This window comes from Heterodontus francisci, chromosome 7 (genome assembly GCF_036365525.1).
Source record: "Heterodontus francisci isolate sHetFra1 chromosome 7, sHetFra1.hap1, whole genome shotgun sequence".
Classification (NCBI taxonomy): Eukaryota; Metazoa; Chordata; class Chondrichthyes; order Heterodontiformes; family Heterodontidae; genus Heterodontus; species Heterodontus francisci.
This window is the reverse complement of record NC_090377.1, coordinates 52129735-52157135: the sequence shown is the minus strand read 5'-3', so window position 1 is coordinate 52157135 and position 27401 is coordinate 52129735. Positions and strand designations below refer to the sequence as shown.

Genomic DNA, 27401 nt, shown 5'->3' with positions numbered 1-27401 from the left:
TTCCGACACTTCCTCGTTCAGTGAGGAGGAGCAGCTGTAGTCTGTCTCAGATGGTAGCCTCCTCTTGCCACTGGTTTGGTTGTGGCCTGTTCCACTTTAGGTGTTTTTTTCTTTGTGGTGTTCCTTTGTACCATTTGCCACTGGCCTGTTTGTCCATCTGCTGCCTCCTCCTCCACTGATTCTGTCCGAAGAGGAGGGCTTTCCGGGCACAGGGTAGGTGTTAGGTCGCTAGTTTCAGCTGCCTCCCCTTTCTTCTCCTTCTCAGGTAGACTTTCCTTGCTGCGGAGAGGATTACTTGTCTCCTTCCAAGCACCAGTCGAATTCGTCGTTCCTACTCTTAGCCTTTCCTTGGACCTTGCCGCCTGAGCATAACAGAGGCAGTGTTTGGGGCAGGTTTTGTAGAGCTGGCCTGCCTCACCGAACAGGTTGCAACACGTACTCTGCTTACAGTCCTTGGTCTGATGGCCTTCCTTCTTGCAGTTCTTGCAGATGACTGAGCTGCACTTAGCTGCCACGTGACCAGATTTGCCACAGTTGCGACAAACTCTGGGCTGCCCTGTGTAGCCCAAGAAGCCTCGACTTCCCCCGATAGCGAAGCTGCAGGGAGGGTGGATGATGGCTCCATTGGCATTGACCTTCAAGGCAACCTTGACCTGCCGCTTGCTGGTCCAAATCCCAAATGGGTCCTTAACATCAGTGCTGCTGCCGGCCACCTCGACGTTCCTGACGAGAAAAGTGAGTACATCCACCACAGGAACATGGGGGTTGTAGAGGTGAATTGTCACCACCCGGTCACATTGTGACGGCAGCATGAAGAGTGGCTCCACTGTGAGGATGGACAGCGGTGCCTGGTTTTCCTCTTTCCTTGAACACCTTCAGGAACTTAATGCATCCCGCTACATTCCTGAACGTCACGTCGAAATACCCACTGCTGGGGACGTCCTGCAGGCAGAAGATGTCCGTAGCTTGGAATCCACAGCAATCAATGAGGATTTTCTTGATGAAGAAGATACGATGAACCAGTGCATCTCCTTTCTTGTCCTTTGCCACCACCCAAACGGTGTTACGCCCTCCCTGGCCTGAATTGGTTACAGCCATTTTACTCAAAGCATACATGGGACAGGTAACAAAGGCCACTATCATGATCTCCCCCCTGACAGGTAAGTAAAATTTGCCAGCCCTACAATATCTTTTTTTAATTTCGAAAATATACTTTATTCATAAAAATCTGCAAAACATACATCACAAAACAGTTCCAAACAGCACCAAGTCAACAATACAAAGAGTGCAAAGGAGATCAGTTTCCTTCAATACAGGAGTGAGTTGCCTCACAACCCTTCCATTTCATTTTACATGCCATGTACATTTTGCAGCAAACAAATATTTTCTGGATACTGTTCGAGGGGTTGTCCATGGATCCAGCCCCTCAGTTCACCTTGGTGAGAGAACTTTACACAGTGGTCTTTCCCCATTGAGCCTTTGCCGAGGCTGCCCCAAGCTTTAGTGCGTCCCTCAGCACGTAGTCCTGGACTTTGGAATGTGCCAGTCTGCAACACTCGGTCATGGACAACTCTTTGCGCTGGAAGACCAGCAGATTTCGGGCAGACCAAAGAGCATCTGTCACCGAATTGATGGTCCTCCAGCAGCAGTTGATGTTTATCTCGGTGTGCATCCCTGGGAGCAGCCCATAGAGCACAGACTCCTGTGTTACAGAGCTGCTTGGGATGAACCTCGACAAAAAACACTGTATCTCTTTCCACACCTGCTTTGCAAAGACACATTCCAGAAGGAGGTGAGCAACCTTCTCTTCCCCACCACAGCCACCTCGAGAGCATTGTGCGGAGAGGCTGAGACTCCAGGCGTGCAGGAAGGATCTGACAGGGAGGGCTCTTCTCACCACCAGCCAAACTACATCTTGGTGCTTGTTTGAAAGTTCTGGTGATGAGGCATTCTGCCAAATGACTTTGGCAGTCTGCTCGGGGAACCATCCGACAGGATCCACCATCTCCTTTTCTCGTAGGGCCTTGAGGATATTCCGTGCAGACCACTACCTGATGGATTGGTAGTCAAAGGTGTTTTTCTGCAGAAACTTTTCCACGAAGGATAGGTGGTACGGCACGGTCCAACTGGATGGAGCGTTCCGCAGCAATGTGACCAGGCCCATCCTTCGCAACACTGGGGATAGATCGAACCTCAGCATGTAGTGACACTTGGAGTTTGCGTACTGGGGCTCTACGCACAGCTTCATGCAGCCACACACAAAGGTGTTCATCAGGATGAGGGCGACGTTGGGTACATTTTTCCTGCCCTTAACCAGAGGTTTGAGCATTGTGTCCCTCCGGATCCGGTCCATTTCGGATCCCCAGATGAAACGGAAAATGGCTCAGGTGACCGCCATGGCACAGGAATGAGGTATGGGCCAGACCTGCGCCCCGTACAGCAACAACATGAGGGCCTCGCACCTGATGACCTGGTTCTTACCCACAATGAAGAGAGATCGCAGCTCAGCATATGGTGTACCTTGGCTACTAGCTCCCTCCAGGTTTTGGTGCACGCCCCGGCCCTTCTGAATCATATCCCCAGCACCTTCAGGTAGTCTGACCTGACAGTGAAGGGGACAAAGGACAATTCCCAAAGAACATGGCCTCACTCTTGCCATGGTTAACTTTGGCTCCCGAGGCCAGTTTGAACTGCTCGCAGATGCTCATCAGTCTGTGAATGGACAGCCGATCTGTGCAGAAGACGGCGACATCATCCATGTACAGGGAGGTTTTAACCTGACTGCCTCCACTGCCTGGGATTGTCACCCTTCTTATGCTCGCATCCTTCCTAATAGACTGAAGAAAGGGTTCAATACAGCAAACAAACAAGACAGGGGAAAGAGGACAGCCCTCTCTGACTCCAGATTGGATCGGGAAACTTTCTGATTCCTACGCATTGATTGAGACTGCGCTACTGATGTTTGTGTAGAGCAATTTGAGAGACAGGGCCCTCCTGTCCCATACATAGTCTCGCACTACTCAGGGATACGATTGCCTAACATAGAAACAAAGAAAATAAAAGCAGGAGTAGGCCTTTTGGCCCTTTGAGCCTGCTCCGCCATTCATTATGATCATGGCTGATTATCCAACTCAGTAGCCTGTTCTGGCTTTCGCCCCATACCCTTTGATCCCTTTAGACCCAAGAGCTATATCTAACTCCTTCTTGAAAACATTCATTGTTTTGGCCTCAACTGCTTTGGGTGGTAGCGAATTCCACAGGCTCACCACTCTCTCGGTGAAGAAATTTCTCCTCATCTCAGTCCTGAAAGGTTTACCCCCTATCCTTAGACTATGACCCCTGATTCTGGACTCCCCCACCATCGGGAACATCCTTTCTGCATCTACCCTGTCAAGTCCTGTTAGAATTTTATAGGTTTCTATGAGATCCCCCCTCACTCTTCTGAACTCCAGCGAATATAATCCTAACAGACTCAATCTCTCTTCATATGTCAGTCCCACCATCCCAGGAATCAGTCTGGTAAACCTTTGGTGCACTCCCTCTATAGCAAGAACATCCTTCCTCAGATGAAGAGACCAAAGTTGCACACAATATTCCAGGTGTGGCCTCACCAAAGCCCTGTATAATTGCAGCAAGCCACCCCTGCTTCTGTACTCGGATCCTCTCGCTCTGAAGGCCAACATACCATTTGCCTTTTTTACCACCTGTTGCACCTGCATGCTTACCTTCAGCGACTGGTGTACGAGAACACCTAGGTCTCGCTGCATATTCCCCTCTCTCAGTTTATAGCCATTCAGATAATAATCTGCCTTCCTGTTTTTGCTAGCAAAGTGGATAACCTCACATTTATCCACATTATATTGCATCTGCCATGCATTAGCCCACTCACTCAACTTGTCCAAATCACCCTGAAGCCTCTCTGCATCCTCCTCACAACTCACCCTCCCACCCAGTTTTGTGACATCTGCAAATTATGGAGATATTACATTTAGTTCCCTCATCTAAATCATTAATATATATTGTGAATAGCTGGAGTCCTAGCACCAATCCCTGCGGTACCCCACTAGTCACTGTCTGCCATTCGGAACAAAAAAACATTTATCCCTACTCTTTGTCTCCTGTCCGCCAACCAATTTTCTATCCATCGCAATACACTACCCCCCCCCCAATCCCATGTGCTTTATTCTTTTGTGGGACTTTGTCGAAAGCCTTCTGAAAGTCCAAATAAACCACACCCACTGGCTCTCCCTCATCAATTCTACTAGTTACATCCTCAGAGATCTTCCTGCTGGGTACAGTACAGGTCTGGTCAGGGTGAATCACCAACTCCAGAGCAGACTTGACTTGAGTGGCGATGAATTTGGACAGAATCTTGCAGTCAACATTAAGCAGTGAGATGGGCCGCCAATTACTGATTTCTGTCCTCTCCCCCTTCTGCTTGTAGATTAGGGTGATGATGTCTTTCCTCATGGATTCTGACATGCTGCCGTCCAGGACCATACTCTCGTATACTTCCAGCAGGTCTGGGCCGACCCAGTCCCACAGAGCTGAATACAACTCAACCGGTAAGCCATCGCTTCCGGGGGTTTTACTTGTCTCGAAGGACTTGATGGCCTTTGTCAGCTCCTCATGAGTTAGCGGCTTGTCCAGTCTCTCCCTCATGCTGTCATCTAAGACCTCTGTGATAGATGACAGGAAGGACTGGGAGGCTCTGCTGTCTGTGGGCTTCACGTCATACAGCCCAGCATAAAAGGATTTTGCTGATCCTTAGACTGTCGGACTGCGAAGACGTTAGCGAGCCATCCTCTTCCTTCAGGCTGCTGATAACAGAGCTCTCTCTGTGTAACTTTTGGAAGAATTAACGCGAGCACGTCTCATCCTGCTCAATGGTGCAGACTCTGGACCGGATGATGATCTTGGAGGCCTCCGTGGCAAAGAACATGGCAATGGGCGGCACAGTGGCGCAGTGGTTAGCACCGCAGCCTCACAGCTCCAGCAACCCGTATCAGTTTTGGGTACTGCTTGTGTGGAGTTTGCAAGTTCTCCCTGTGACGGCATGGGTTTCCGCCAGGTGCTCCGGTTTCCTCCCACAGCCAAAGACTTGCAGGTTGATAGGTAAATTGGCCATTAAAAATTGCCCCTAGTGTAGGTAGGTGGGAGGAGAACAGTGGGGATGTGGTAGAGAATATGGGATTAATGTAGGATTAGTATAAATGGGTGGTTGTTGGTCGGCACAGACTCAGTGGGCCGAAGGGCCTGTTTCAGTGCTGTATCTCTAAATCAAATCAAATCAAAAAAAACGAGGCCTGCTGGCTCTTCACCTCATGGAGATCCTCCTTGACCTCAACCCCATCGACTGCAGCCGGAGCAGATTTTGCATTCTTTTCTGGAGTTGGGACATTTCCCTCTGTCTCTCTCTCTCGCCCTCTGAACACCTTAGAAGACAAAGAACCTCTTGATGTTCTCCTTGATCGCCTCCCACCAGTGAACTGGAGACTCAAAGAGGGGTTTCACGGTTCTCCAACCTTTGTAATTCCTTTTGAGTTCCTCAACGTTCTCTGGGGTTAGCAGTGTAGCATTGAGCTTCCATGTTCGCCTGCCAACCCGCTGGTCATCCTGTAAGTGACAGTCAGCCAGTACGAGGCAATGGTCAGAGAAAATGTGAGGTAATGCATTTTGGAAGGTTTAATGCAGGTGGGAAGTATACAGTAAATGGCAGAACCCTAAGGAGTATTGACAGGCAGAGAGATCTGGGCGTACAGGTCCACAGGTCACTGAAAGTGGCAACGCAGGTGGATAAGGTAGTCAAGAAGGCATACAGCATGCTTGCCGTCATTGGTCGGGGCATAGAGTATAAAAATTGGCAAGTCATGCTGCAGCTGTACAGAACTTTAGTAAAGCCACACTTAGAATATTGCGTGCAATCCTGGTCGCCACACTACCAGAAGGACGTGGAGGCTTTGGAGAGGGTACAGAAGAGGTTTACCAGGATGTTGCCTGGTCTGGAGGGCATTAGCTATGAGGAGAGGTTGGATAAACTCGGATTGTTTTCACTGGAACGACGGAGGTGGAGGGGTAACATGATAGAGGTTTACAAAGTTATGAGAGGCATGGACAGAGTGGATAGTCAGAAGCATTTTCCCAGGGTGGAAGAGTCAGTTACTAGGGGACATAGGTTTAAGGTGAGAGGGGCAAAGTTTAGAGGGGATGTGCGGGGCAAGTTCTTTACACAGAGGGTGGTGAGTGCCTGGAACCTGCTGCCGAGGGAGATGGTGGAAGCAGATCCGATAATGACGTTTAAGAGGCATCTTGACAAATACATGAATAGGGTGGGAATAGAGGGATATGGTCCCCGGAAGTGCAGAAGGTTTTAGTTTCGGCAGGCATCAAGATCGGCGCAGGCTTGGAGGGCCGAATGGCCTGTTCCTGTGCTGTACTGTTCTTTGTTCTAAAAACACCGGCTTGACGTCGGTGGATCTGACCGTGACAGCACGGGACACAAACAGGAAGTCAATCCTGGAAGGGGCAGACCCGTCCGATCTTGACCAGGTATATCTACACTGCGCTCCGTCTGCAGGTTTTCTGAAGACATCGTGCAGCTTGGCATCTTTTACTGTTTCCATTCGGAATCTGGATGTAGCATCCAGTTTGCTGTCGTCATTGCCCGATCATCCAGCTGCATCGATAATGCAGCTGAAGCCACCGCCGAGAATGACCAGCCTGGTCGTCGCCAGCAGCAGTGGGAGCTGCTGGAAGACGGTTAGCCATCGCTGCATTGAACTGGGGCGTACATGGTGATGAACCGGAGCGGAGCATTGTTGTACATTACATCTGCTACAAGGAGGCGACCGCCCACCACCTCCTTAACTTCGGAGATGGTGAAGTTACCTCCCTGCAGCAATATACCCAGGCTGGAAGAATGGGAATCATTTTCTCCTGACCAGATCGATGGCCCGTGGGACCACCATTGCAACCATTGCCTGTTGGTGCTGAGATGTGGTATTCCACACTCTTGCAGAAACAATAAGTCGGCTTTGTCCTTTGCGAGGTAGCCCAAGGTTGAAACACATCGTGTAGTGGATATAATGCTACGCACGTTAATTGAAGCAATCCTTATACCCATTTTTAAGTTAGTTGTTGCTTCCCACACCATTTGTCCTTGCTAGTCCCAGTCCTTTGGTATGTTCCTGCATACCCATAGTGTATACCAGCTGTTTCACGTTCATTGGGCTCAGAAACCCCTCCTTGTTTCCCATACAGGGTTTGTTCCGCTGGGGTGACATTGGGGGCGGTCTTGCAGACAGCAAGGATTGGGCTGTCCTCTGCTGTTGGTGTCTTTCCCCTCTGTTCCTCCTCGAAAACATCACTGCTCCCGCCTTCCCGGAGCTGGAATGCGCCAGACGTGTCGTTGCTCTCGGTATCCCAGAGCTGGGATGTGCTGGGCATGTCGCTAGGTTTGGCGCTTTGGGTTTGGGGAGCGCTGGGCCTATTACAGCTTCCAGTGCTCGGGGCTGGGGGGCTTTATCTCCCAGCTCCTTTGAGTTCTACCTCTTCTTTTGCAGGTGCCGTTGTTCCGACACTTCCTCGTCCAGTGAGGAGGAGCTGCTGTAGTCTGTCTCAGATGGTAGCCTCCTCTTGCCACTGGTTTGGTTGTGGCCTGTTCTGCTTTAGGTGGTTTTTTCTTTGTGGTTTTCCTTTGTACCACTTGCCACTGACCTGTTTGTCCATCTGCTGCCTCCTCCTCCATTGATTCTGTCTGTGGAGGAGGGGTTTCCGGGCACAGGTTAGGTGTTAGTTTGCTGGGTTTCAGCTGCCTCCCCTTTCTTCTCCTTCTCAGGTAGACTTTCCTTGCTGTGGAGAGGATTACTTGTCTCCTTCCCAGCACCAGACGCATTCGCCGTTCCTTCTCTCGGCCTTTCCTTGGACCTTGCTGCCTGAGCATAACAGAGGCAATGTTTGGGGCAGGTTTTGTAGAGCTGGCCTGCCTCACCGAACAGGTTGCAACACGTACTCTGCTTACAGTCCTTGGTCTGATGGCCTTCCTTCTTGCAGACGACTGTGCTGCAGTTAGCGGTCATGTGACCAGATTTTCCACAAGTGCGACAAACTCTGGGCTGCGCCGCATAGACCAAGAAGCCTCGACTTCCCCCGATAGCGAAGCTGGAGGGAGGGTGGATGATGGCTCCGTTGGCATCGACCTTCAAGGTCACCTTGATCTGCCGCTTACTGGTCCAAATACCAAATGGGTCACTGACATCAGTGCTGCTGCCAGCCACCTTGACGTACCTGGTGAGGAAGGTGAGTACATTCACGACAGGAACATGGGGGTTGTAGAGGTGAATTGTCACCACCCGGTCACATTTTGACAGCAGCGTGAAGAGTGGCTCCACTGTGAGGATGGACAGCGGTGCCAGGCTCCCTCTCTCCTTGAACACCTTCAGGAACTTGATGCATCCTGCCAAATTCTTGAACGTCGCGTCGAAATATCCACTGCTGGGGAAGTCCTGCAGGCAGAAGATGTCCATAGCTTGGAATCCGCAGCAATCAATGAGGATTCTCTTGATGAAGAAGGTACGGTCAACCGGTGCATCTCCTTCCTTATCCTTCACTACCAACTGAACAGTGTCACGCACTCCCTGGCCTGAAGCTCCAGAATTGATTACAGCCATTTTACTCAAAAAATACCTGGGACAGGATCAAGGGCCACTGATCATTGTTTCTCCCCTGCCAGGTAAGTTGATTGAGACCGCCCCAAAAATTAAAATTGTCACATCACTCCCAGCCCTTGGAGTTATGACTGGGGCGCCTGGAAAATTCTACCAGGAGAAACCTGCCATGACCCTCGATGCCAGGAAGACCCCACCACATTTTACCGGCGGCAGCGGAGCCTTAATCTACATATGCTATTGAAATTAAAATGAATACATAGATACTTACCTAGCAGCGATGGCCATCTCATGTAGATATTCCGGCCATTGACTGGAACTCCTGTGCCTTCAGATTCCCATACGGAGAACCGAGGCATGACACTAGTGGGGAGGAGTGAAATTTTCAGGGTGAGAGGGTGCAAGTGGGGAAAACACTTTCTATTGGCTGAAGGGATGGTAGGAAGGGGTTGAAGGGCAAAGGTAACAAGGTTTGGGGGGGGAAAGTTTGGGTTGGGAATTAAGTTTATATTGGGTGGGATAGGCTCAAAAACAAACATTGGTGGGGTGGAAGAGGGGATTTTAGCTTTTACTTAGGTTTTTATACAAATGTGCAATGAACTTCTCTTTTAAAAATTCAAATGTTACTGCAGGGCTTGAAGCCCTTTAAAAATTGCACTGGCACCTGAGCGGTGTCGCCGGACGCCATTACCAGGGACGGACGGCCCCTCTATGTCACCGGGGGCAGCCGTTCCGCCCCCTCCATTTTAATGAGCCCCCACACGAAATATCATGGGGATCAGCGACAGACTTCAAAGTGCTCTGCTGCGATTTGCCGCGCACTCATAAAATTCAGCCCCATGATGTGAATAGAAGCTATTCAGGAAATCATCTTAGCAAGCAATATACATGAAAATAATTAACAGAAAATTTCTCCCAAGGAGATGATGTTTCAAAGAATTTTCCCTCAAATTCTCTTCTACAAAAAGAACTAAAGGATAATGAAGTATGATAAAATAACAAAATTTATTAGATTTGTTCAGCAGTAGATTTTTTCCAGTGACAGAAATATTTTTTAATCAAAGAACAATATAAATTCCACCCTAATTAGAAAAATCCATCAAAATTAACATACAAAGGATTCTAAAATATTCAATTTCTTATGATGTAAAATATATAAAACTATAATCACATTAAGTACAAGCAATGTTGAGTAGATTTGCAGGCCTTTAACTAATAAATTTAGGCAGCTAGTCTAGGCCATTTGCAGGACAATGCCAGTTGGAATTGTACTTCAGTGTGAAGTATGCGAAGATGAATGGCCATCCCAATCATTCCTTGATTCATGAAGGATAGGATAGGATAGGATATTATATCTGGCCTAATCATTTGAGAGTTGATCACGTGAGGTATATATTTACAGTGGAATCTGTATTAACAGTCACACGCATCCACTGCTGCATTTCCCATTAATTCTATTTTTCTTTTTTTTTTTAAATTGCATTTACTTTTCACTGCGTAGTTGATTGTAATTAAAGGAATACAGACAATCCCAAACTACTTTTAGCAACAGTCTTTTGGGTATATTTGCTCCAGTAGTTAAAGACAGTTGAAAAATTACCAAGGGTATAAGATGGACAAAGCATTTTATAATTAAACTGATGTTTTTACTCACATTTATGACTGAAGCAGAATAAACTAATTTTGTTTGGTTCTTTTGAAAGCTTAAGTGTTCAGAATTGTATCTTTTTCATAGACGTTTCCCTCGATAGATGTTTTTTCAAAGGACATATAATGTTTTGGAGCCAGGAACAAACTCTGCTCTTCCTCTCTGGTTTCAAGCTTTGATTAAGAGGAACTAGGGTTCAATCTAAGTCAGTGATGATGACTGTCTATCTCTGCTACACTAAGGTAAATTAATTATTAAAAAATGAATGGCACATGGTTTCCTCAATGACATTTAAAAAAAATCTGTTCCTGTATCTCCTCCACACAAAAAAAGGCTATAAAGCAATTGCTGTGATTGTTTTAGCCTAATAGGGTAAGTTTATTGTCTTCAGATTATGCATTTTACCAGGTTTCTATAAGTTCTGTAGCTTCCTTTTTTGTACATGACACATTAGTGTTCTAGAGTGCTTTCCCTTATACGGTTAAGTTCATCACTTCAACAGCCTGCTGAATTACAACTAATTAACAATGAACAAAATAAAATTGTTTACATTTCAGAAGAAACTTTAATCAGAACTAACAGAAAGAAAAAATTATGCAACAAAAAACTTTTATGAACGTTACATTTTGAATAATTGAATGGACATTTTTGGAAAGAGCTTCTTTATTACCTGAAATGGAGTGTACCTAGTTCACACATCCAGTTTTCTGTGATTAACAGCTTGTACTGCTTAGTTTGGCAAGTGACCATTTATTACAGGTTTCACTGTGTACAAATTATTGAAATGCAAAAACTCCAGTGTACATATTTTATTTTATATATGTATTCTGCCATTTCGTTTTATCAAAATGTGTTTGTGAAGAATTTCTCCATACAGCAAGCTCAGTAGTTTTCACATTTAGAATTACCTTTTCTAAAATTAAAGTCAGTAGTCTCACCTCAATCTTTAGGTTTCCCAGATTGCAAGCTTTCATATAAATCAGCCTTACCCTTAGCAACATTATTGACATAATCTTTCAAAAATTTACAAATTGTACAACATATTTATAACATTACATATCTCATACTTTTACACAGGTCCAGTGCAAAGAAATACATAAAGTACCTCTGGATTAAAAAGTCTTCACAAACAAAAAACAAAAAAAGATAATAGTTGGCATAAAACATTACTGAAGGCAAAGGAACAGACAGACCACCTCTTATTACAGCTATTGGCTCAAACTAATTATCTTTCAAAGGTTTTGTGTACCTAAATATTTCTGACATATCCAAATATGCTGCTTGTATATAAAAATATAATGTATCATAGGAAAGTCTGTCTCTTTTTCTCCAGTTAAGCACTGAATTATGCATTTGAATCCTCTTTGACAAGAGTAGCTGTATCTTTGAAAGTATTCTCTGTAGGACTGTATGTCGAAGGCTCATCTTTTTTTGAATATGGCTTACTTGGAGGTAATCCAAAAGTATGAGAAGTGGCAGAGGTTTCCTCAGTTGGAATGTTTGCCTGTTGAGGTTTCTGGCACTAGAAAGTAGAAAAAAAAGACACCCATGCATTAAAATTCTATTACACGCAATCCATTAAGGAAACTACCCCAAGTAATTTTTCCTTTAGAATACCCATTATTGGATTGATTTCTACATCATTAATATAGGAAATTACAGATTAGCCAATTCAATTCAACTAAACAGTGTCTTGCTTCTAGAATTGATTCTGGTGGAGGAAGAGGAACCATAAAATTGATATGGTTGCTTTGTAGCACCAATGTTGTACTGCCAACCAAAGGAATATAGAGTTCAACTCTCAGCCTCAACTGGTATCCAAAGTCTGTATATGGTGCAACTTCGTCATTGCTTTCCTGTTGAAAGGCAAAGGCATCACTCTTCTGCCATGCCTAATTAGTTGTGCTTGGATCGTATGATGTTAGCTCCTGGGCTGCCTGCGGTTGAGTATTAAGCACCTGTTGTGCCATTGCACCTGCCTCTCTGTTCTCCTCAGAAAAATAACACTGACTCTAATGCTGAAAGTTCAGTAACTTGTCTAAAGCCACAGCCAGAATGTACCTTTCACTAATTTGGAAACCTTGCTTTAAATGGTAGAGTTTTTCAACAACTTGTAAGCCTCCCAGTGCCCATTTAAATAGTTGTGCAGCTGTGATGCAAAATAATGGGGAATCCAGAGTGGGACCAATTAATTTGTAGTGTGTAATTATGTTTGCACAGGGACAAAACACTGCCAATATTAAAAAGAAAATTCTCCTATAGAATTGCGAGCTCAGTGCAAAGTGCACTGATGTCTATTCTCCTGATTCTGTGAACTATGCACGGTGTTAGAAAGGAATCACATTCCCATTGTTTCATCGCAGGATTGGCCAAAATGTTAAAATACAACGGAAAAGTGCAACTATTCCAAAATTAACCCCTTTGTAAAAAGATGCACTTAAAAAAACAATGTTCTCACTTGATTATACAAAATGTTCATTTTTAACTTTATCCAAGTTTAAACATGAACCGAACTTAACTTTCCAACAATTCTGCACTAAATATTAATATTCAAGCATACCTGTTTTGTTCTTTAATTTTGAAACTGTGTGGCGTATCAAGGACAGTTTTTCTAAACTAAATTATCCAAAGTGTTACAAAATAAAAAACAAAATTCATTGTTAACAAGGTGAAAGAAGAGCTACCTCTGCATACACAGGGTTTTCAAAATTTGTGCCTTGTTTGGGTTTTCTTTTGAAAAAATTCCACTTTGATTCCTGAAAGAACAAAATGACATTAATTTCAACATCAGAATGTATACATTCCTAGAGTTGTATTTGAAAAAGGTACTGACTGTGAAATTTCATGGCGTGCACTCATTTATCAGACAGAATTGGTACCTAAGCATCTAATATGGCAGGCAATGCTCATTAGGCACTGGAGGTGTGCCATTCACATTATTGGTAAAGGCAGAAAAAAAAGAGGCATCCAGAGCCCACGTCTGAAACAGCAAGTGACAATTTAGGGAAACAGCAAGAAATCAGATTACAGTAGATACTTCAACGTAGAGCTGGCATCAGCTCAGACAGGATGGGCCAAATGCCTTCCTAGGGCTGAATTTTGGCGTGCCAGCAGAGATCCCGAAGCCGGGCTGAACAGACAGTGGGAATCCTGCCATGAACATTTGGAGACCCCCAGCGTGAGTCAATGGCATTCGGATAATTGAGTGCACGGCGCCAAGATCCCTGTCCCTTTAAGGACAAGGATTCCACCTCCAAGAGCTGCCACCCAATCAGCGGGCCGGCAGCTCAGTAGGATCAACAGTGCCCCCAGGAATGGTGGCCACTGCTAGTACTACAGGGGACCATGGAACCAGGCCTATTGCTAGAGTCCTGGACTTCAGGTAAGTAAGGTAAGGTCGCTAGGGCCAGTCCGGCAGGCCCTGGTGATGGGTGATGAGTGCAGGAGTGGTTGGGTTGTTAAGGGAGCTGCTCTTTTTTGCCAACACGGGCCCTCCGTGAGCCACAGATTGCCTATGGTGGACAGCCCTCCCCACACTCCTCAAGTCCACAGGGAGATTGTCTTGTTTCCCTGGGTGACCTCCCCCTGTAGGTGGTAATTCTCCAGCAACCGGAAATGCCTTTGGTAAGTGGCACAAGTCTCACTGCCATATAGAAGAGTGGTGACAACAACAGCATTGTAGACTAAAGCCTTTGTCCTCATGGAGATCTCTGTTGTTGAAGACACGGTTGCGCAATTTTCGGAAGGCTGCATGGCATAGCCGATTCTGTACCGGACCTCCTCCTCGAAGGTAACATTTTGAGAAAGGTAGCTGTGGAGATATGGGAAGTGTTCAATGATTTCTAAAGTCTCCCCATCAATAACAATAGCTGGAGATTTAGGTGCTTGTCCAGTTGAGCGCTGCTGTAGGATTTTGGTCTTGCTGATGTTGAGTGAGAGACCAAGCCTTTTGTATGCTTAGTTGACGAGGGTGAGGATAGTCTGAATGTCACTTGCAATGTGGGCCACAACTGCATAATCGTCGGCATATTGTAAGTCGTGAATGTGCTGGAGAGTCACTTTAGTCTTGGCTCTCAGCCTGTTAAGGTTGAAAAGCTTCCCATTGAGTCGCAACTCAATCATGACCGCTTGTGGAAGTTGGTCATGAATGAGTTCCATGACCATGAGGTAAATAGTGAAGAGAGTTGGCACAACCTCTCAGCCTTGCTTGACACCCATTCAGATATGAAAGGGCTTGGTCTCCAATCAATTGCAAAAGACACGTGCTGTCATACAGTCATGCAAGAGCCGTGGGATTGTAACATATTTTGCTAGACATCCAAGCCTCTGGAGGATTTTCCAAATAGCTTCGCGGTTGATGGAACCAAAGGCCTTTGACAGATCAATAAAAACCATATAGAGTTCTTTGCTTTGTTTGAGGAGCTTTTCTTGGATTTGTTGAGCGACAAAGATCATATCTGTGGTTCACTTGGATCACCGGAAACCACATTGGGGACTAGATTTTGTGTTGGAGGTGGGGCTCCTGGCACTGGGTCGAAAAGATGGGGGCATCTCTGCCTCTGCCTTTTTGAGCTCCCACCCACCACCACCCCCTGCCCCCAGAGCGATCCTCTGGTCTTTTTTTAAATCAGATTTTCAGGAGCTGGGATCCCCGTCCCTTTAAAAACAAGGATACTGCCTTCAAGAGCTGCCCAATCAGAGGGCTGGCAGCTCAACAGCTTCAGCAGCGCCACCACAAGTAGATGCCTTGTACCCAGATCCAGCGCTGGAACCCCAGACTAGAGGTAAGTGAGGCAGGGTTGCTGGGGCAAGTCTGGAAGGCCCCGGCGAGGGGGTGTGGGGGTGCTCGTGCCTTCCAGGGGCAAGGGGTTCTTGGGGGGGTAAATTTCCTCCCAGTGAGGGTCCTCTGGGGGCCACAAATTGCCCACGAATGAGGGACTCCTCCCTTCCAAGCCCACAGGAGATGCCTCATGTTGCAAGGTGTCCTCCCCGCATGGTGGAGGCAACTGCCGCCACTGGTATGACCCCAGCGGTAGCAGCAGGAGGAGGCCCTTAACTGGCTGTTAATAGGCCATTTATGGGCCTCAATTGGCCTCTGGACGGGAAGGCCATCGGCCTATCCTGCCCCCAGGAAGATCAGTTGGCGACGGGGAGGCAACAGGCTCTCTGCCCCCTCCGCTACCAGTTGCAAAATTCCTTGCACCCCACCCCCCCATCTCTGACCCCGTTTCGGGGGGGCTACAATAAATCCCAGCCTGGGTCTCCGGAGTAGGAGGCAGTTCAGGAGGACTTGTGTGAGAATCTTCCCCACTGCGGACAGAAGGGATATGCCTCTATTGTTCCCACAAATTGATTTACATCCTTCTTGAAAAGTGAGACATAGGAACATAGGAATAGGAGTAGGTCATTCAGCCCATCGAACCTGCTCTGCCATTCAATTAGATCATGGCTGATCATCTACCTCAACGCCACATTGCTTTCCCCATTTCTCTTGATCTTATTAGTATCCAGAAATCTATCTAATTCTATCTTAGACATGCCCAATGATTGAGCTGCCACAGCCCTCTGGGGTAGAGAATTCCAAAGATTCACCACCCTTTGAAGAAATTCCTCCTCACCTCAGTCTGAAATGGCCTACCCCTTCTACCCCTTATTCTGAATCTACGTCACTTGGTTCTAGACTCACCAGCCGGGAAACATCCTGTATCCATCCACCCTGTAAGAGTCTGTAAATTTCAATGAGATCACCTCTCATTCTTCAAAACTCTAGAGAATACTGGCCCAGTTTCCTCAATTTCTCCTCATAAGACAATCCCTCCATCCCAGGGATTAGTCTGGTGAACCTGCATTGCACTCCCTCTACGTCAAGTATATCTTTCCTTAGATAAGGAGACCAAAATTGTACACAGTACTCCAGGTGAAGACTCACCAAGTTTTTATACCCCTGTTCTCAAAACCTCTTGTAATGAAGGCCAACATACCATTTGCTTTCCTAATTGCTTGCTGCATCTGCATGCTAGCTTTTAGTGACTCATGAACCCAGGTCCCTTTGGACATCAACACTTCCCAACCTCTCACCATTTAAGAAACACAGCAATTATTGACAACGCAGCCGTCAGCTGACGTCATCCAACTGCGCCAATATGCGCACATGCGCAAATTGGTTCCTACCCTCTGTGCATGCGCTGCGTTCTGCAGTGCCAGGACTGGTTGGCGCATGCGCAGATGACGTCATCGCGTAACGCGGGCAGATAGGGTTGCCGCATGCGCAGAAGATGTCATCGCGTAATGCGGGCAGATGATGGGGGATCTGGGCCAGAGAGAGCAGGGGTTGGGGGAGGGGGGATCTGGGGAGCGGGGAGAGAGCGGGGGTGGGAGGAGAGGGGAGAGAGCGGGGATGGGGGGGAGCAGGGACAGCGCTGCCCAAGACCTTGCTGGTGGCGGTTGCGCTCTCCTCCTTCCCCCCGCAGCCCGCTCCCGACCCCTGCCGCCCGCCCGCTCGCTCACAGCCCCGACCGCTCGCTCACCACCCACCGCCACACTCCCGACCGCTGGCTCACCCACCCACCCGCTCGTTCACTGCCCGCCCACCCACTTACTCCCTCCACTCCCCGGCCCGCTCCCTCCCCTCCCCACTCCCTCCCCTCCCCTCCCCAGGCGGCTCCCTCCCCTCCCTGCTCCCTCCCTGGCCCGCTCGCTCCCCCCCCTCTCCGGCCATTGTGTGCTGCAGTGTGTTTAGGTTGCCATCTTGTGATTATTTGAGCAGCGCCATCTTTAATTCTGGCAGCTGCCTGACGTCGCAGATTGCGACATTTTACTGGCAGAGGCTGCATTTACGCATGTGTCGTTGCAGCGCCACCTAGTGGTTACATTGTCAGCAAATGCAGCCTTTAAGAAATACTCTGTCTTTCTGCTTTTTTCTACCAAAGTGGATAACTTCACACTTATTCACATTATATTCCATCTGCCATGTTCTTGGCCATTCACTTAGTCTGTCCAAGTTCCCTTGAAGCCACCTTGCATCCTCCTTACAACTTACATTTCCACCTAGTTTTGTGTCATCAACAAATTTGGAAAGATTACATTTTGTCCACACATCCAAATCATTTCTATAGATTGTGAACAGCTGTGGCCCCAGCACTGATCCTTGCGATATCCCACTAGTAAAAGCCTGTCATTCTAACATCCTAAGAATGACCCATTTATTCCTACTCTCTGCTTTCTGTCTGTTAACCAATTCTCAATCCATACCAGTATATTACCCTCAATCCCATGTGCTCTAATTTTGTTTACTAACCTCTTGTGTGGGACCTTATCAAAAGCCTTCTGAAAATCCAAATACACCACATCCACATCCTTTATCTATGCTACAAGTAACATCCTCAAAAACTCCAACAGGTTTGGCAAACATAATTTCCCTTTCATAAATCCATGTTGACTCTGCCCAATCATATCACTATTTTGTAATCCTTTATGATAGATTCTAACGTTTTCCCTGCTACTGACGTCAAAGTAACTGGTCTGTAGTGAGAAGAATAATGCCATCTTCAGCTCGGAGGGGAGAGGGACCATTTGTTTTTGGTCTATCCATGGTCTTGGTGGCCTGGAAGAAGTTACGCATGTCATGCAGTAACATTGAATTTCAATAGCCTTCTCTACCCACTAGTTACTCTTGATGACACATATCATTCTCAGATATATATACGTATACACGCATACGTTTGAGCTTCAAAAGTTACTACATAAAGAAAACCCTTCATACAAATTCACCATTGCTTTTACCTGAGTTTGTGATCTAGTTGAAATAGGTTTGTCCACAAAAGGAGGCATGGAGGTATAGATGGGATTGTCAAAACTGCTTCCATTTGTTTCCCCACCAACTGCCACCATATCCTAGACAAAAAAATATCAAATACATTACCTTCAAAATGAAAAAAAAATCTAAATGCAAAATTTTACTGGACAGTTTAAATATTATATAAATTAAATACCTTGAACCAAATTTGATATCTAACTAGATATGACTAAATCCAATCGGCTAACTGGGCCTTCAGCTCCCACACATTGGGTTAACCAAATAGTGAGCATGGTACAATATAAAGAGGTGGAGGTTACGCTACATTGTACAAAGCTCTGGTTAGACTGGATCTGGAGTACTGCCTTCAATTCCAGAATACCACACCTCAGGGAAAATATATTGGCCTTGGAGGGGTGCACTGCAGACTCACCAGAATTATACCGGGCTGAAAGCATTAAATTAAGGAAAAAAAGGTTGCATAGACTAAGCTTGTATTCCCTTGAGTATAGAAGACTAAAAGGTGATCTAATTGAGATATTTATGGTGATTAAAGGAATTGATTGGGTTGACAGAAACAATTTCCTCTGGTTGGAAAGTCCGGAACAGAATAGAGGAGGAAAAAAAATATTTTTAGCTCCCTTGTTCATTACAGAAGCATATATAATTCTGTAGCAGGTCATTCAGGGTGATTCCAGGAAGCAATTCATCACACAAAAGTTAGTGGAAAGCTAGAACTCTCTCCCCCCAAAAAGCTGTTAAGGCTTGATAACTTGAAGATTTCAAAGCTGGGATTGATAGATTTTTGTCAGATAAAGGTATTCGGGGATATATAACCAAGGTGGGCAAATAGAGTTGATATACAGATCAGCCATAATCTAAATGAACAGTGGAACAGGCTTGAGGGATTGAATGGCCTACTCCTGTTCCTATGTTCTTTTCTATATTCCTAAAATGTAGCATACAATGTATTGTAGTTTAGACCAATAATTTTTTTCCACTATAAATAAAGTCTTGTAATTAATGTTAACCAAGTATATCTTCTTAGATACATACATGGTGCATGAAGCTTGGCAATTCTGAATTAGATAGTATTAATTACAGAAGTGTCTGCTAGTATAGATAATTGTCACCAACCAAATTGAATATAATTGAATAAACTCATTTTTCTATATACAATTGTTTACAATTTGATGAGTTTATTTTTTCAATAGCCCTCTGTTGCTGTTACCGCTGATTGCTGGACTGCAGGAGGCTCACTGGAAACATTTTCCTTTGTTCCAAACATGGGATTTTCAAAAGTAACTGGTTGCTTTCCTGCCTCCGCTACAAAATTTTCATTCTGTTGCAAAAACAGAGTCAATTCAGATTTAATAAAGGCACTAAGCACAAGTGTGAAACACTCAACATTATATAAACAATTACCACCCAGAGCTTTAATAATAATTTATGTTATTTTTATCTTACCATCTGCATTGCTCCATCAATAGCAGAATCTATGTCAATGGCAGAAGCTCCACTGTCTAATCCTGTATCCAATCCAGATCTAAATGTCACTCCATTTCCATTTGGTTTGATAAGACTGCTTAAACTTCAGGGAGAAACAAAAATTCAGTCATTACTTTGTAGTATTGTGATATGGAAGTGAACATATTTTCTAAGTAATGGAAAGTTTGTATTGCTCCTTTGGAATCCAAGAAAGAAATCCCAGGTATATTTGTGATAAGTACTGTACAAAAATAATTTCTTCCTGAAAGTAAAAGCACCATTTGTGCTATGCTCAAGTTCTGCATAGATTTGTCAGCATACAAGTAAAACTGCAATTATATTGTCACTTTCAGGTAGATGTGCAGTGGCCTTAGAAGCACACTAATGTGAAAGTGACAGTCTAACTTGAGGTAGTGTCCTACTGGACTCACAAGTGCACTAAATATAGATTTGTGAACTCCGTTGTGAATACATCTCAACAGTTTGAAGCCGGGTTGAAAAAATATTTTTTGGCAGTCTGTTGGATTTCCTAGCGACTTTATAAACTCATCTTCAAGTCTTGTAATGATATGAGAAATGTCATAAAATAGCCACAAGAAGCAGTGAAGCTGCGCATATTTGTACAAAAGCTAAATACCGAGGATTCTGGAAATCTGAAATAGAAACAGAAAATACTAGAAGCACTCAGCAGGTCAGGAAACATCTGTGGAGTGTGTTATGAAGGTTTTCAATTTTTGTTAAAACTTGAGAACCTATATTTTAAAAACTGAAAAGGATTCCATGGATGCTGAAATCTTGAGGAAGCTGCACATGAAACTTTTGTTGTTGCACACCTAATGTAAAACCTACGTTTTACCTTCTGTAGCCGCATCTCTTGAAAGCCTACCCAGACAGTTCATCAACATTGCCTGGAAAGAACTGAAGATTCCTGGTGGCTGCTACCTATTTGCCTTCGGGACACCTCACTAAAACTAAGGACTTACTTCCATACCTTCTTTTATGCTTACGTGTTTTTTTTTTGTTCCTTCTATTTCCTTGTTACAGTTGTAAACAAAAATCCTTTTTTCCCCCCCGCTTAACCAGCTGTGCATGTGAGTGTATGTGTGAGGGCTAGGATAAAAATAAGGGGCTTTAATATTTCAATCCACGTGTATGTTTACTTTATCATTGATTAAGACATGGGGTATAATAAACAGATAATTTTGTTGTTTATTTAAAAAAACCTGGTTGGTTGCTTTATTCTGGGGTAAAAAAAATAGTGTATCTGATTGACAGTTTCGTTGAGCAGGAAAATTTAAATATATGTTGTGACCTGTGGAGAAGTGGGACTGAATTAACAGTGCACTCCCCCAGCCTCGGTCATAACGAGAGAGAAACAGGATTAATGCTTCAGGCCAATGATCATTGCATATTTGTGTTTGAATGCATACACAGAGACCTCTCCTGGTTGGGCAAGTGTGAAGCATAATCTGCAGTGTAACTCTTGACAGCTGCACTTCCAGCATACATAAAGCACAGATCAGTAGTTTTGTATTCCTACAGAACTTAAATTTAGACCTTGTCTGTGAACTATACTCTAAAACTAATTTTTTTTAAATGTGTCTTTTAGTTGTACAAGTATTAAAATCAATGGCATAAACAATATACATTTATCAGCTGTTATTCAGTTTTTGTATTGCTTGGGTACCTGAATGAAAGGATCAAAGTCAAGAGAGACCTTGCAGGATAAGATCTAATTTAGCATTCGATAACCACAATACTCCTTCTTATGATTGTTACAACATAAGCAAAATGAAGCACTTCCAATTTGTCTTGATGCCATGAGACTTCATGGGTCCAGAGTTAATGTTGAGGACACCCAGAGCCACTCCCTCCCCACTGTATACCACTGTGCTGCTCCCTTTGCTGAGGAGGGAGTCTGGTCATTGGCTAGGATATATGACTCAGTGAGTATGACGATGTCAGGCTGCTGCTTGACTAGTCTGTAGGACAGCTCTCCCAATTTTGACATGTCCTCAGCTGTTAATGAGGAGGACTTAGCAAGGTCAACTAGATAGGGTGTGTCTTTGTTATTTCTGATGCCGAGTTTGATACCAAGTAGTCCATCCGATTTTATTCTTATTTGACTTTTCTGTAGTAGTTTGATGCAACTGAGTGACTTGAGGGCAACTACATTGTTGTGGATCTAGCACCACCTGTAGGCCAAACCAAATAAGAACAACAGAGCCATACTCACCATTACTGAATTTTTAAAAAATTAATTAATTGAATTTCAATTCCCCCAGCTGCTATCGTGTGATTAGAACTCATGCTTCCAGAGCACCAGCCCAGGTCTCTGGATTACTAGGCCAGTAACATTACCACAATGCTACCATTCCCTGTGCCTTAGTCCACAAGTTTTAAGAAATAAATCACGTTTGTACAGGGGTGCACAGAGTGGAGACTTTACTGGAATGAGACATAGTCAGAACAAGAACATAAGAAATAGAAGCAGGAGTAGGCCATTTGGGCACTCATGCCTGCCCCGCCATTCAATAAGATCATGGCTGATCTGCCCCAGACCTCAACTCCTCTTCCGTGCCAACACCTCATAGCCTTCAACTCCCTGATATTTCAAAAATCTATCTATCCTCTTTAAATACTTTCAGTGATCTAGTCTTCACAACTCTCTGGGGTAAAGAATTCCAGATATTCACTACCCTCAGAGAAGAAATTCCTTTGCATCTCAGTTTTAAATGAGTGTCCCCTTATTCTGTAACTATGTCCCCCAGTTTGAGATTCCCCCACTAGTGGAAACATCTTCTCAACATCTCCCTGTCAAGCCACCTCAGAATCTTGTACGTTTCAATAAGATCACCCCTCATTTTTCTAAACTCTAATGAATAACAGCCTAACCTGTTTAGCCGTTCTTGATAAGTGAACCCCTTCATCCCAGGAATCAGAGTGTGAAGGTGGGAATTTGGTTCACGTGGGAAATCAGTGCAGAGGGGGAAAGACATGTGACGTTTCAGCAAAGAAGGCAAGTGATTGGTTGCTGAATATTTTCTCTTTTTCTCTTATTTTAATTAATAGTAACCATGAGAATCTTCTGAGACGCAGGTGATTTATTAGTAAGGTTTTATTCGTTGTGGTAAGGTTTACCAGCAGTAGTAAAACTTACTAGAAGTGGGAATTAGTAGTAATGGGGGTTTATTAATTATAAATTAATTAAGAAAAATAAATTTATTCACACATAATGCAGGGCAAGTGATGTGTTGCGACTGCAGTATGTGGGAGCTGGCAGACCCCAGTGTGATCCACAGCAAACACGTTTGCAGTAAGTGTCTGCAGTTCGAAGAGCTTCGGCTCAAAGTCAATGAGCTGGAGGCCAAGCCACAGGCACTGCTATGCATCAGGGAGGGTGAAAGTTGCCTGAATACTTTGTTCCAGAAGGCAATCACATCCCTTAGCATAGGGTGTTCTGATTTGGTCAGTCGTCAGGAACAGGAGGTTGTGACTGCAAGTCAGACAGGTAAGGGGACTGAGAAGGTGGGAGTAGAGGAGCATCAGCCCTTGCAATTGAGCAACAAGTTTAAGATCCTTGCAGCTTGCAGGGAAAAGAACAAGGGCTATAGTGTGCATGAGCAGACTGACCATGGCACAGGAAGCCATTCAAATGGGGGAGTTAAAAGGATTACAGTGGTAATAGGGGAAAGTACAGTCATGGGGATAGATACTGTTCTCTGCAGCCGAGAGCAAGAATCCAAAAGGCTGTGTTGCCTGCCTAGTACTAGGGTTCAGGACATCTGCTCAGAGGAACCTGCAGTGGGAGAGGAAGGATCCAGTTGTCATGGTCCATGTAGGTACCAATGACATAGATAGGACTAGGAAAGAGGTTCTGCATAGGAAGTATGAGGAACTAGGTAAATTAAAAATCAGAACCTCTTTGATTATTACCCGAGCCACGTGCAAATTGCCATAGGTTAAATAAGATTAGAGAGATGAATGCGTAGCTCAAAGACTGGTGTGGGAGAAGTGGGTTCTGGTTCATGGGGCACTGGCATCAGTACTAGAGAAAGTGGGGAGCTGTACTGTTGGGAGGGACTTCATCTGAATCACAAAAACAGTAAAAAAAAAATGAATTAAGGGTTCTAAATCTGAATGCCCACAGTATTCACAATAAAATAGCTCAAATAGAAATTCATATGTATGACCTGATAGCCATTACAGACATATGGCTACAAGGTAATTAAATCTGGGACCTGAATATCCAAGGGTACGTGACATTCAAGAAGGACAGGAAGGTGGGAAAAGGTAGTGGGATAGCTCTGTTAATTAATGAAGGCATTAGTACTGTAATGAGAGATGACCTTAGTTCTAAAGATCAAGATGTACTATCAGTTTGGGTGAAATTAAGAAACAGTGAGGGGCAGAAAAAAACAGTGTGAGTTTGTTTATAGGGTACCAACAGCAGTGGTAATGTAAATCACAGTATAAATCAGGAAATTAAAGGTGCGTGTAACAAGGGTAATACTGTAATCATGGTGGGGGGGGGGGGAGGGTTCAATCTACATATAGGCTGGGTAAACCTAATTAGTACTAATATTGTGGAGGACGAATTCTATGAATGTATGCAAGATGGTTTTCTAGAGCAGTACATTGAGGAACAAACTGGGGAACGGGCTATTTTAGATCTAGTACTGTGCAATGAAAAAGGGCTAGTTAATAATCTTATTGTAAAGCAGCCTTTAGGAAAGAGTGACCATAATACGATAGAATTTTACATTAAGTTTGAAGGTGATGTTGTTCAATCAGAAACTCGGGTCTTAAATCTAAGCAAAGGAAATTATGAAGGTATGAGGGGCAAATTGGCTTTGGTGGATTGGGAAACTACATTAAAAGGTATGACAATATAGAGGCAATGGCTAACATTTAAAGAACTAATACATAGTTTACAACAAAAATACGTTCCTTTAATTCACAAAAGCCCAGCAAAGAAAGTGTTTCAACTGTGGCGAATGAAAGAAATCAAAGATTGTATTAGATCAAAGGAAGAAGCGTATAAAGTTGCCAACAAAAAAATTGTAAGTCTAGGACTGGAAGCATTTTAGAATTCTGCAAAGGAGGACCAAGAAAAAGATTATGAAAGGGAAAATAGAATATGGGAGTAAACTAGCAAGAAATATAAAAACGGACAATAAAAGCTTCTATAAGTATGTAAAAAGGAAAAGATTAGCAAAAACAGATGTGGATCCATTACAAGCTGAGTCAGGAGAATTTATAATGGGTATAAGGAAATAGCACAGAAACTAAACAAATACTTTCATGTCTGTCTTCACAGAGGAAAATACTAAAACCTCCCAGAAATAATGGAGAATCAAGGGACTAATGTAAACAAGGAACTGCAAGATATTAATATTGGTTAAAAAAAAGTACTAGAGAAAATAATGGGACTTAAAGTAGATAAATCCCCTGGACCTGAAGATCTACATCCCAGAGTGTTAAAAGAGGTGGCTATTGAGATGGTCATCTTTAATAACTTCTATAGACTCTGGAATGGCTCCTGCAGGTTGGAATGTGGCAATTGTAACCCCACTATTTAAGAAAGGAGGGAGCGAGAAAACAAGGAACTACAGACCTGTTGGTCCAATATCAGTTGTAGGGAAAATGCTCGAATCTATAGTGAAGGATGTGATAACTGGACACTTAGAAAGTAATGGTAGGATTGGGCAGAGTCAACATGGACTTATGAAAGGGAAATCATGTTTAACAAACCTGTTGGAGTTTTTTGAGGATGTAATCAGCAGAATAGCTAAAGGGGGCCTGGCAGATATCGTATTTAAGTTTTCAGAAAGCTTTTGATAAGGTCCTGACAAAATTAGAACATGTGGGATTGGTTGGAATATACTGGCATGGATTGAGAACTGGTTAATGGAAAAAAAACAGAGAGTAGGAATAAATGGGTTATTTTCAGGTTGGCAGGCTGTGACTAGTGGGGTACTGCAAGGATCAGTCCTTGGGCCCCAGCTATTCACAATTTATATCAAAGATATGGATGTGGGGATTAAATGTAATATTTCCAAGTTTGCAGATGACACGAAACAAGGTGGAAGTGTGAGCTCTGAGGAGGATGCAAAGATGCTTCAAGGGGACTTGGAGAGGCTAAGCGAGCGGGCAAAAATTTGGCAGATGGCATACAATGTGGAGAAATGTGAGGTTACCCTCTTTGGTAGGAAAAACAGACATGTGGAGTATTTCTGAAATGGTAAGAGGCTGGGAAGTGTTGAACTTCAAAGGAACTTGGGGGTCCTTGTTCATGAGTCACTGAAAGCTACCATGTAAGCAATTAAGGGGCAAATAGAATGTTGGCCTTTATTACAAGAGGATTTGAGTATGGGAGTAAAGATATCTTACTGCAATTATATACAGCCTTGGTGAGAATGCACCTGGAGTACTGTGTGCAGTTTTGACCTCCTTACATAAGGAAAGATATACTTGCCATAGAGGGGGTGCAACTAAGGTTCAACAAATTAATTCCTGGGATGGAGGGATTGTTATGAGGAAAGATTAAATAGACTGGGCCTTTATTTTCTGGAGTTTAGAAGAATAAGAGGTGATCTCATTCAAATATACAAAATTCTTACATGGCTCGACAGGATAGATGCAGGAAGGATGTTCCCCCTGGCTGGGGAGTCTGGAACCAGGGAACACAATCTCAAAATAAGGGTCAGGCTATTTAGGACTGAGATGAGGAGGAATTTCTTAATTCAGAGTGTGGTGAATCTTTGGAATTTTCTGCCCCAGAGGCCTGTGGAGGCTCAGTAATTGAGTATGTTAAAGACTGAGATCTATAGATTTCTACATATTAAAAACATCAAGGGATATGGGGATAGCACAGGAAAATGGTGTTGAAATAGATTTCATTGACTGGCAGAGCAGGCTCGAAGGGCGGAATGGCCTACTCCTGTTCCTAGTTCTTATAGCTATGTTTGCTGATTGAAGGAGGAAAACATATTATTGCTATGAAAAAGCCATGAACAAGATGCATATGTACTTATAATAAATACATTTTTTTAATTCATTCATGGGATGTGGGCATCACTGGCCAGGCCAGCATTTATTGCCCATCCCCAATTGCCCTTGAGAAGGTGGTGGTGAGCTGCTTCTTGAACTGCTGCAGTCCATGTGGGGTAGGTATACCCACAGTGCTGTTAGGAAGGGAGTTCCAGGATTTTGACCCAGCAACAGTGAAGGAATGGCAATACAGTTCCATGTCAGGATGGTGTGTGACTTGGAGGGGAACTTGCAGATTGTGGTGTTCCCATGCATTTGCTGCCCTTGTCCTTCTAGTTGGTAGTGGTCACGGGTTTGGAAGGTGCTGTCTAAGGAGCCTTGGTGCGTTGCTGCAGTGTATCTTGTTGATGGTACACACTGCTGCCACTGTGCGTCAGTGATGGAGGGAGTGAATGTTTGTAGATGGGGTACCAATCAAGCGGGCTGCTTTGTCCTGGATGGTGTCGAACTTGTTGAGTGTTGTTGGAGCTGCACCATTCCAGGCAAGTGGAGAGTATTCCATCACACTCCTGACTTGTGCCTTGTAGATGGTGGATAGGCGTTGGGGAGTCAGGAGGTGAGTTACTCGCCACAGGATTCCTAGTCTCTGACCTGCTGTTGTAGCCACAGTATTTATATGGCTACTACAGTTCAGTTTCTGGTCAATGGTAGCCCCTAGGATGTTGATAGTGGGGGATTCAGCAATGGGAATGCCACTGAATGTCAAGGGGGGATGGTTAGATTCTCTCTTGATGGAGTTGGTCATTGCCTG

General features: G+C 44.4%; 1 protein-coding gene across 1 annotated transcript in view; it reads right to left on the bottom strand.

The window, feature by feature from the left end:
* Positions 1-10959: 10959 nt before the first annotated feature.
* Positions 10960-27401, bottom strand: part of lrp2a (low density lipoprotein receptor-related protein 2a) — a 418190-nt gene continuing 401748 nt past the window's right edge. Inside the window, exons 75-79 of the mRNA XM_068035173.1 lie at positions 19577-19700; positions 19341-19451; positions 18097-18207; positions 12999-13070; positions 10960-11836 (exon numbers count right to left, since the gene is read on the bottom strand). Of these exons, the coding sequence (XP_067891274.1) occupies positions 11660-11836; positions 12999-13070; positions 18097-18207; positions 19341-19451; positions 19577-19700 (595 nt within the window). The 3' untranslated portion in view covers positions 10960-11659. The remainder of the gene's footprint in view (positions 11837-12998; positions 13071-18096; positions 18208-19340; positions 19452-19576; positions 19701-27401) is intronic.